A 12,042-nucleotide genomic window follows, 5' to 3' on the forward strand; every position below is an offset into this window, starting at 1 on the left:
TTGTCATTAGGAACAACATATCCCAACAAATCTGGAAACTGTAATAGCTCCTCTGCAATACAGCCAGATGTTCAGCAGTTGTTCGGCTTGGATGGACATATTTTTGCACCATAGATTAGTCTTTAAAAATAAAAGCAAACACTACAAACTAAAATTTTGGATCATTTGAAGACATCAGGGGTTTTATAACAATATTACATAAAAGTAAACTCCTATAGAGCCGATTTGGAACAAGTTTTTCATCATATTAATGTTACATGGTTAAACAGATTTCTTGAACATGAGAGAGCGCATTCTTTTTAACTGCTTCGATTGCAATTTTTTTCCCCCTCTTTGAACACAGGGTGAACTTTTACAGTAACATTCCCATCTTACTGATCACAGGACATTCATTCTAATGCTTCTAAATTTTTCTTTTTTAAATCTATCAACATGCAGTGTTTGAACAAGGCTCAGAAGGTGATAGATGCAAACAGAGGACATGGGAAGTATCATGAAATTTGCAACACTGAGGGTTATGTGGAGAAGTAACACAATTGTCTAAAAAAGGAGACAGTGAGACACAATCACGAGCAAAAACAAAAGGTTTTTATTAAAGATGAATCTTAAAGTAAGTGCCGGGCTGCTACTACTAACTAACACAGGAACAAACACAGCAGAGACCGGTCAACAAAGCAATTCACAGATTCTCCTCAGAGAAAGCCTAAGCGGTCACAAACACACACAGATCACATGAAGCAAAGTCAAAAGGCACTTTGGCACTGGCAGTGTCTTCTGCATCAATTTGTGCCAAAGCTAAGTGCTGACAGGACAGCTCCTCAGATTACATTTCCTCCACGGGAAAAAGTGTGGTTTCTAAGACAGGGCAGAGAGCGCACTAAACTAAACTAAACTAAACTAAACTAAACTAAACTAAACTAAACTAAACTAAAACAATACTTTCGCCATATGAAACTAGTACTTTTCTTGCCTAAAAATGAGTACTTTTTAATCTAAATTGAGTACTTAGAGTACTTAGTAGAATATTTTTTATCTAGTTTTTAAACTAACCAAGTACATAACTGGTCTCTTCTGCTTAGAAGTCATGCTCGGTGCCAAGCACTGTGACATTGTCATAGTCTTCATATAATTCATCTCCTCCTCCATCACACTTGGTCATCTCCATGGAGACAGCTGGATTGTTTGTCATCTTCCTGCTCCAGTAGATAGACAGAAGCAGACCAGTAGAAAAGCAGTAAGGACTGAAGACCACTAGATGGCGGAAGAGTCTCAGCACAAATGAACCTGAGTGGGCGCCAGTTAAATTTAAATTAGGGATGTTTTGTGTTGTAGCATTGAGACAGACTATTTATGTTTTGTCAAATTTAATAGCTGTGTCAATGAAATGGCATTTAGGGACAGTATACAGTGCTCTCTTTATGACTTCTAAGCTTTTTGCATATTTGTTAAAATGAGGTTTTTCAGATCACACATTTCATATTAGACGAAGATAACTCAAGTAAATTAACTTCTAAAGGGAGCAAAAGCATTATTAAAATACAACGAAGTTAAAAAATGTAGAGGTTTATTTTTAAACTTGAGTGAAATGAAACGATTTGTAATCAAGTCAAAGTTGAAAATACTGTATGTTGTTATGATTACAAGCAGTAACATGGTAATGTAGTTACTTTTACTCACCCCTTGGATCAGTTTGGCAGTAAAACACATGCGGTTCAGAACTCCTCACCCCAGACAGTGAAATTACAGACACCTTATATTTTTTGGCAGGTTGGAATCCATCGATTATGATCTCAGTTTCAGGACTAGCTACTGTGTGAGTCTTTCCAGCCACATTCACCTCCGCATTGGTCCACTCGCCCTCTGGAACTGTCCATTTAATAAGAACAGAGTATCCAGCTGCCCAGTACTCACAGTGAGCATTTAGATTAGGAGGAACTGAGTAAAACAAGAAAAAGGTTTTACAGTCACAACTAAAGCAGAAAATATATGACTTACAGTGAGTATAATTAAACTTTTTATACTATAAAACAGAGTCTATGAAAAGTGCATCATTTTAAAATTTGTTCTCAAATAGAAAGATTATTTGTTTTACTTTTAATTCAAAGCAGTACTCTACAGTTTATAAAGTTTATTATATTTTTGGAATTTTCATATAAAAACTAAAAATAAAGACCTCAACATTGACACATTAGATATTGAAAGAATTACTCATTTTCTGTTTTAACCTTTTTAATTTCTTGAGCTAATTCATCAGAATGAATTCTTCAGTTAGTAATAAAATGATAGTTAGTTAAAGCTCATATATTAATACTGAATCATATTATGTAACTGTGTTAACCTGTGGTATGTAGGTATGTTAACAAAATTATTTTTCTGCAATAAACCTTTTTAAGATTAAAAATTGAATGCAAGGGTGAAAACTAAAAATTAAAAATTAAATTAAATAAATTCACAGATAACCTTTCTGTAACCAATATGAGTGAATACTTTAAGATCTTAAAAACTAATTTACAGATTAAAAATATGCTAGTCCTTCAAATGGTTTCTGTTGTACTCACGAATTGTTAATTTGTGTTCACACTGCAGGAAAACTCTGGAAGACTTTTCATAGACAAGAGAGATGTTATAGGTGGCACCAGGGTAAAGTCCAGTAAACGACACATTTTCACGTCCATCACTGACATGAACGTTAGATCCATTATAGGCGCTTCCGGTCGAGAACAAGCCTTCAATCTTTGCTTTGATTGATGAGTTGGTAACTTTCCAGTCTGCACTGGCACAGTCGATGGCTGAAATAGAGGAGAAAACAGTTATATGCATGAACCTGCTTCTTCTTTTTTACACAACTCATTGAAAAGAGACAAGAAAAAGTTATAAAAGTCTAACAGAGATAATTTTTTTTACCTGTTACTGTGAAATTCGTATAAGGAGTGCTCCTGAGTCCAGCGAACACTGTGGTTAAGCTGAAATCATACTGTGATCCAGGCTGAAGAGATGTCACTACTTTTCTGATTGTATCTGAGGAGACGTCTGACACACTATCTGACACACCACCATTGATTTGAAGCTCGTATTGCCAGGCTTTATTCATGTTCTCCCACTCTAGAGTTATGCTGTTAGCAAATCGTTCAGTCACACTGACCCAAGGCACCACTGGTGGAACTGAAAAAACAAAACTCAGAAGTGGAATTTGTTCATCTTTTTCTTTTAAAATGAAATAGCTACATGTGACTGTGTAACATACAGGAGTATAGAGCTAGTTCAGTTATCACAAGCTTTTACATACTTAAGTCTGAGTAGGTGTGTGAGCTAAATGGCTCAGCATCAATGTATGTTTTCCAATCAGGTGATCAGATCAGTCAAAATTAAATAAATAAATAGTGTGTACTAATAATATAATAATTAGATAATTATTGTATAAAATATAATAATTAAGCATGCTGCTCGCTAAGAGCACATTATCCATATTTGCTGCTCTATCACAAGCACAAGCCTATCATCAGGGTTAGATGCACACTTCCTTCTTCACAGAGTTATGGTTGGTGGGTGGAGCCAGGATGAATAAATGGCACTGCAGGCCAGAAGGAAAATATAGAATATCGACTTGGACTTATATTGTCCATTTAAATATATTATATCAGGAGCTAAAGATGAAATAAAGACAATTTTACAAAGTCTGATTCACAATGTTTCATCCTTAAGTAACCATTGATGTTTCCTAAGCCTTTAGAAAGTATAAAAGTTAAATTTCAAATTCTAATGTCCCCTGTCTAATGTTGTAAATGTACATCAGACAAAAAATAGGAAAATTTAACAAATGTTTATGTTACGAGAAGCTAGTATATAAGCATGTTCCCCAAAAAAATGAGAAAATATAGAGAAATTACATCTCACCAGTGACTGCGATGCAGTTTACTCCACTGCTTCTGACATTATCAAACACAGTGAAGAGAGTGAAATTGTATCTGGTTCCACTGGTCAAATTTAACACTCTGTATTCTTTTTCAGAATTACTAATGTTGATCTCTCTTTCATTAAATGCAAGAATGTATTTGTCGATGTTGGGGACTGTTTTCCACTCCAGAGTTATGCTGGTCTCATTTTGTCCATTTTTCTTAAAGTCGTCAGCATAACGAGGAGCTAGAATAGAAAAACGTACAAAGAAGAAACTGTAACAACATTTTCTGGCAGAAACAGAAACATGGAGCGAGGCTTCAGTTTCAGTATTTTTATCGGTCCTTTTGAAAAATATTAGGTGAGCTACACTCTTCTGTTTCTGAGAAACCTTAAACATCATTATAGAGCTCTGCTCTTGTTCATGTTGTAGAGGAGCATCAACTGTGGAACATTTTAAAGGACTATGACTGTTTTAGATGTTTTTAATCTGTTAACCTCCACCAGGTTAGCAGTAAGCAGTCTAGGATTATAGGTCGGGTTAGTATTTGACATATTCAATTTGGAAAATTTAGCAAATGTTTATGTTATTATTCTGTAGGATGTATTCTGGGATGTTTTTAACCTTGTTCCACTCCAGTGGTATACTCATCTCATTTTGATGCACCACAGTCACATTATTAACACTTTGTAGAGCTAAAGATAACAGAGGAAAGTGGCTTTGATTAAAAAAAAACAACAACTCTCCATCAGCTAAAGTTTCAAGTACTAATGAGCCGGTCCATCCTGGTTTATCTGTCTATGTTAGAGAAAATATATCTTACCAGTGACTGCGATGCAGTTTACTCCAGTGCTCTTGACATTTTTAAACACAGTGAGGAGAGTGAAAGTGTATCTGGTTCCACTGGTCAAATTTAACACTCTGTATTCTTTTTCAGAATTACTAATGCTGATCTGTCTTTCATTAAACAAAAGAATATAACTGTCACTGTTGGGGACTGTTTTCCATTGCAGCTTTATGCTGGTCTCATTTTGACCAACGGCCTCGAATTCTTCAGCATTACGAGGAGCTAGAATAGAAAAACACACACAAAAGAAACTAAAACAATGTTCCCAACAACATCTTGTATTTTGTTTATGTTTTAATTAGACTGAATGTTTTATTCAGTGCTCACTAACCTGTCACAGCACTGAATCTGTATCCACTGCTGTTGAGTCCATCAGACGTGGTGAAGAGAGTGAATGTGTAGTTTGTCCCAGCAGTCAGAGAAGTGACCACATGTACTATGGGTCCTTCTTCAGTTTTATTAATATCTTCTGTTATATTACCATATTGCAGTATGTATGTTGAGATGTTGTTAACCTTGTCCCACTCCAGTGGTATACTCATCTCATTTTGATGCACCACAGTCACATTATTAACACTTTGTAGAGCTAAAGATAACAGAGGAAAGTGGCTTTGATTAAAAAAAAACAACAACTCTCCATCAGCTAAAGTTTCAAGTACTAATGAGCCGGTCCATCCTGGTTTATCTGTCTATGTTAGAGAAAATATATCTTACCAGTGACTGCGATGCAGTTTACTCCACTGCTTCTGACATTTCCAAACACAGTGAAGAGAGTGAAATTGTATCTGGTTCCACTGGTCAAATTTAACACTCTGTATTCTTTTTCAGAATTACTAATGTTGATCTCTCTTTCATTAAATGCAAGAATGTATTTGTCGATGTTGAGGACTGTTTTCCACTCCAGAGTTATGCTGGTCTCATTTTGACCAACGGCCTCGAATTCTTCAGCATTACGAGGAGCTAGAATAGAAAAACACACACAAAAGAAACTAAAACAATGTTCCCAACAACATCTTGTATTTTGTTTATGTTTTAATTAGACTGAATGTTTTATTCAGTGCTCACTAACCTGTCACAGCACTGAATCTGTATCCACTGCTGTTGAGTCCCTCAGACGTGGTGAAGAGAGTGAATGTGTAGTTTGTCCCAGCAGTCAGAAAAGTGACCACATGTACTATGGGTCCTTCTTCAGTTTTATTAATATCTTCTGTTATATTACCATATTGCAGTATGTATGTTGAGATGTTGTTAACCTTGTTCCAGGTCAGAGTTATACTGTTCTCATTTTGTGTGGTCACATCCACTCTGTCAACATTATCTGGAGCGGAAAAAGAAAAGACACACAGTGGTTGTAGTTCAAAAAAAGTTTAAAAAAGAACAAGAACTGAAGCACTGACTATACTGCTTTCACTCCTTTTTTGTTACATCGTCAGGAGCTGTGATGATTTGAGAGTGGTGTTCACCTTTTACCACAATAAAAACCCAGAATGACATTCACTTCAGTTTTACTGATAACCAACAAAAGTCGAAGTATAGTGTTTCATTCTTACGGGCTTTTGTTGTTGTAGATGTTGTTTGTTCTGTTGAAGTTTGTGGAGTGGGACTTGTTTCAGCCAGTGGAATAAATTTTTGTGTTGTTTTTGCTGTACTTTTCTGTCCTGCTGTCACTGTCGTCGTCACTGTTGATGTGATTGTTGTATTGGAGTCAGTTGTGCCCTAAAAGCAGAAAAAGAGTGAAAAATACAGAATCTAAAATCTGTAAAAAAAAATCACCATTGAATACCCAGTTAACACGAGTCTGTGGCAGAGTCACAGAGCGATGTTTGCTGCTTTTAATTTCACATCTACATTATGTCATAAACATTATGTGAACAGTAATACTTCGAGATATCCTCTGAGCATTCTGCTTTATAAGAACAAAAACTTTCACTAAAAATAAAAAAAATAATGTGCAGGAAACACTTGGCTGAAGCTAAACCTTAGCTAAAAGCCTACCAGCCATTTGGCAGCTCTCCGGGTTTTATAGGTAGAAAAGCCAAATGGCTGGTCTCTGGGAGTTTAAGTATTAAGTCAGTGTCAAATTATTTTAGCATTTTATGTGTCAGCTTCTACAACTAACAACATCTGTAACATAAAATTCACAGAGCTGGCAAAAAATCTATTAATTAAGTGTTTGCTTTTACTAAAAATGCAAATCATATGTATTATTATATTGTATATTATAGCTACAGTTACTTACAGTTACTGGCCTATGAAATATCTAACACATTTCTCCTCGGACACACTCTTTAAAATTCCACATCTGATTTGATTCAATCATTAAGTCTGTATCGTGTAAGTGTTTAAGATATTGTTGAATTTTCTTCTTTCGTGCTCTTTTTGTTCTCAGAGGAAACAGATCGGTGTCGCAAAGAAGGAATAAATTCATGTTTCAAAATCTGGAAAAGTCCAGAATTTTCATGCCGTTTAACAAGATTTTGTTGTTCTTGTATTTCTGTACAAACCAGTATTTCACAAAACATAACTATAGTGTTTCAAATACATAATGAAGCATGTCATGCATTTAGGCTTCACTGTGGTTTTGACTGCACTGTTTCCTTTTGTCGAGGGTAACCTACACTGAGCTTCACTATCTGATCACCATCAAAGTGAATGGTAAAAAAAACTTACCCAAAGTAGACTCAGGAAGACACAGAGCAACAAGTGGTCTGAGATAAGAGATAAAAGCTTCATCGTCTTCAGGACTCGTAACTGGCACACATACTACACATTCACCTCTGTTGGTATTTTGACAAAAACACAAATGATTTCTCAGCACCTGGGTGGTTACTGTCCAACACAGACTGTAATTCTTAACTATGCTCCTCTTGTAACCATATTAGCAAGTGGTGAAGTAAATAGCTGCTTCTCCTTTAGGGCCTCGCATAAATACAGAGACCTTTGCCCCGCCCATTTCTTCATTATTAACTGTCTGCTGCTTGTCAAGGGTACATTAATCAAGTTGTCTGTTTTATGTGTTTATTAAAGGTAATCACTTTACATTTTCTGTAACTGCTAGTTCATGCTGATTGTGTATTTAGATATAAATAAAAATGGGTTTTTACTGGGTGTTATTTTACATATTCTTTGATTTAGTGTTATTCATGTCATAGTCTTGTTTCTCAGTTATTCTTTGTAGTTTCTAGAATTTAGGTTGTGTTTCTGTGCCTCTCCCCTGTGTTCTTTCTTTCATACCTAGTCGTCCTCGGTCCCAGTGTCAAGTCCACATTTCAGTCTGTGTCTCATGTTTTCTGTTTTATTTTGATAGTTCCTTGTCTGGTATGTAGCATGTTCAGTTCTGAACATGAACATGTTACACACCAGCAGTATATGTTTGTTGTCATGAGCAGTGTTGGGTAAGTTACTTTAAATTATTAACTCAGTTACATTACTAGTTACTTCTATCAAAAGTAACTCAGTTACTTCAAGTTACTCGTTACTTTCAGAGTAACTAGTTACTAGGGAAAGTAACTTTGGTTTTACTCAGAATTCTCTTGTTAATGTGTTGCTTCCGTAACTGGATACCCAGCAAGATTGCCAGTCTTCTAGCTTGCTTACTTGCCACAAGTGCACTGTGCCACCTACCAATTGAAAGGAAAAGATAATGTGCACATTTCCACGAGAGAAATCCCACGCCTGATTCTATCCTAGCCTGCTTTTTACATCCAACACAAAAACTGCAGTCGTGGTGCTTTCGATTGTACTCAGAACTCGGAAATTCTGCCTTCCGAATAGGAAGATGTAGGTAACACCAGACTGCAGATGAGCTGCATACAGGGCTGGACTGGGACAAAAAAATGGTCCCGGGCATTTTGACTAGAGACCGGCCCGCCATTATAGGAAAAATCATAAAGCCTTTGAATGAAAATAAACACTGTTGTGACAGTGATGTACACTGTTCTGATGGTATATATGTATCAATCTATCAATTGTTTGTTGTAAGACTCAGATAATTATTTTTTTAAAAGTGAGACATTTTAAATGAGAATAAGAAAGTATTTCCTTGTGCCCCCCTTTCCCTTTTAATTCCCTACATGGACCCCTGGCAACACTTTGCTAGATCCGCCCCTGCACAGTTACCAGCTGTCAGCTACTTAGAAAAGGATCCTGGTGTTATTTGTCTCTCAGAAACAGTTCATAACTTCCCTTCAACTCATTCATGTTAACTAAAAGGTAAACCTGTTTCTCCATCACAGCTCTGATGATTCAGTAAGGACATCTCCTGGTTTCATCTTCATGTTTCCCTCTCACCACATATTCAAACCGATATCATGACCAGCAGGTTTACAGCTGTGGCTCCAGTCAACATCAACTGATACTAGAAATTAATATTAAATAAATTCTAACAACAGCTGATCAAGCTTAAAAGTGCTGCTGTTGTTTATCGCGACATCCGCTGGTTTCCTCTTTCTGGCGCAAAGTGGGCGATAAATACAGTGGAGCAAAAAAGTATTTAGTCAGCCACCGATTGTGCAAGTTCCCCCACTTAAAATGATGACAGAGGTCAGTAATTTGCACCAGAGGTACACTTCAACTGTGAGAGACAGAATGTGAAAAGAAAATCTATGAATTCACATGGTAGGATTTGTAAAGAATTTATTCGTAAATTAGGGTGGAAAATAAGTATTTGGTCACCTCAAACATGGAAAATCTCTGGCTCTCACAGACCTGTAACGTCTTCTGTAAGAAGCTTTTCTGTCCCCCACTCGTTACCTGTATGAATGGCACCTGTTTGAACTCATCATCTGTATAAAAGACACCTGTCCACAGCCTCAAACAGTCAGACTCCAAACTCCGCCATGGCCAAGACCAAAGAGCTTTTGAAGGACACCAGGAAAAGTATTGTAGACCTGCACCAGACTGGGAAGAGTGAATCTACAATAGGCAAGCAGGTGAATGACCTGCAGAGAGCTGGGACCAAAGTAACAAAGGTCACCATCAGTAACACACTACAACGGCAGGGAATCAAATCCCGCAGTGCCAGACGTGTTCCGCTGCTGAAGCCAGTGCATGTCCAGGCCCGTCTGAAGTTTGCCAGAGAGCACATGGATGATACAGCAGAGGATTGGGAGAATGTCATGTGGTCAGATGAAACCAAAGTAGAACTTTTTGGTATAAACTCAACTCGTCGTGTTTGGAGGAAGACGAATACTGAGTTGCATCCCAAGAACACCATACCTACTGTGAAGCATGGGGGTGGAAACATCATGCTATGGGGCTGTTTTTCTGCCAAGGGGACAGGACGACTGATCCGTGTTAAGGACAGAATGAATGGGGCCATGTATCGTGAGATTTTGAGCCAAAACCTCCTTCCATCAGTGAGAACTTTGAAGATGAAACGAGGCTGGGTCTTCCAACATGACAATGATCCAAAACACACCGCCCGGGCAACAAAGGAGTGGCTCCGTAAGAAGCATTTGAAAGTCCTGGAGTGGCCTAGCCAGTCTCCAGACCTCAACCCCATAGAAAATCTGTGGCGGGAGTTGAAAGTCCGTGTTGCTCGGCGACAGCCCCAAAACATCACTGCTCTCGAGAAGATCTGCATGGAGGACTGGGCCAAAATACCAGCTACTGTGTGTGCAAACCTGGTAAAGACCTATAGTAAACGTTTGACCTCTGTCATTGCCAACAAAGGTTATGTTACAAAGTATTGAGTTGTATTTTTGTTATTGACCAAATACTTATTTTCCACCCTGATTTACGAATAAATTCTTTACAAATCCTACCATGTGGATTCATGGATTTTTTTTTTTTTCACATTCTGTCTCTCACAGTTGAAGTGTACCTCTGGTGCAAATTACTGACCTCTGTCATCATTTTAGGTGGGGGAACTTGCACAATCGGTGGCTGACTAAATACTTTTTTGCCCCACTGTAAACAAGAGACAAAAGCCGATCAGCTGATCATTGATCAGTTTCATGATTGAAGTAGAAACAGGAGAGGGGGGAGAGAATGAGAGGAGAAGAGGCAGCTGACAGCGTAAAGATGCAGAAAAACTCCAGCTTTGTGTCTTTTTCCATTCTAGCTGAAGTCCGGGACAAACTGTTCCTTTTCACCTCAATAAGAAACGCGTAATATTTTCTCTGAATAGAGACGATTCCATTTTTTACGGGACGGTTGGCAACTCTAATAATTAACCTTATGAACAAAATAAAGTTCAACATCAGTAACATAGCACCCACCCAGCTGTAAACTCCGTCATGCTAGCTAGAAAAAGTCAGCACAACGAAAATAAACTCCACCTAAACTTGGTTCATATCTGACCCAGATGGACTGCAGGTTATAACTTCTTACGTGAAGTTCAGTTCACCTGACACTCGGACCAGTGGCCGCTTCGGGTCTCTCCTCTTACCTCCCTTTTCCTTCATCCACCTGCTGGCCTCCACCACTTGCTAATGTTATTGAATCTGTGGAAGCTCCGCGATAGCCACCACACGAAGTAACGAATAACGAGCCTATCTAAATCCCAGTAACGAGTAACGCGTTCCTGGTTTTGGCATAATAACTAGTTACCGTGCTCGTTACCACAATAATAACGTAGTTACTGTAACGCGTTACTTAACTCATTCACTGCCATTGACGTCTATAGACGTCAATTACGTTTTTCAATGGGAGGGGCTAGAATACATTTTATTTTTTCATATATTTGTAAATAAATTGTTTTGATAAAACATAACCTTTCTCAGTGTTATTTCTGTTTTATAGAAGTGAATAACTATTTTATATGTTAGAGGTGTCACAGAGCAAGAAATATTAGTGTCAAAGGCACTTTTCTGCTTGAAATGTATTTTTCACAAAAAGCTCGTTTTCTCCCTTTTTTTGGTCAAAACAGGCATTTTTGGTGGAACCCACCTCTCCTCTACAGCTGATTACTAAAGAATGGAAAATGGTAGAAACAAGCTTTTTTTTTGGATGAAAGAAGAGAGTCTGTTCTTCATTTTGGTAGGTTCAGCGTTTATATGATCATAACACACAGTTTTCTGTGGCTCTTCAAAAATGAGTAAAAATGCTCAAAAACCCTGGCAGTGGGGAGTTACCTGATTTGAAAATGGCTGGCAGTGAATGAGTTAATAACGCGTTAGTCCCAACACTGGTCATGAGTTTGTTTTGGAGTTTGTTTCTACAGCAGTGAAGCTGCCTACTTTGTTGAGTCCTGCGTTTGGGTCCCCATCCTGCCTGCTACAGCACTGGACATGACACAAACAAACATTATGCATTATTTTGATGCCATTGCCATTATATTATATATTTGGATCACAGA

General features: G+C 37.6%; 1 protein-coding gene across 1 annotated transcript; it reads right to left on the minus strand.

Moving 5' to 3' along the window:
- Positions 1 to 1,590: 1,590 nt before the first annotated feature.
- Positions 1,591 to 6,106, minus strand: LOC113014312 (receptor-type tyrosine-protein phosphatase beta-like; the record flags this gene model as incomplete). Its single annotated transcript, XM_080305753.1, has 7 exons — positions 1,591 to 1,935; positions 2,559 to 2,789; positions 2,905 to 3,162; positions 3,895 to 4,140; positions 4,719 to 4,964; positions 5,457 to 5,702; positions 5,812 to 6,106. Coding segments are annotated over 7 exons (1,788 nt in total), but the record flags the coding sequence as incomplete, so codon positions are not given.
- Positions 6,107 to 12,042: the final 5,936 nt, after the last annotated feature.

This window comes from Astatotilapia calliptera, chromosome 8 (assembly GCF_964374335.1).
Source record: "Astatotilapia calliptera chromosome 8, fAstCal68.1, whole genome shotgun sequence".
Classification (NCBI taxonomy): Eukaryota; Metazoa; Chordata; class Actinopteri; order Cichliformes; family Cichlidae; genus Astatotilapia; species Astatotilapia calliptera.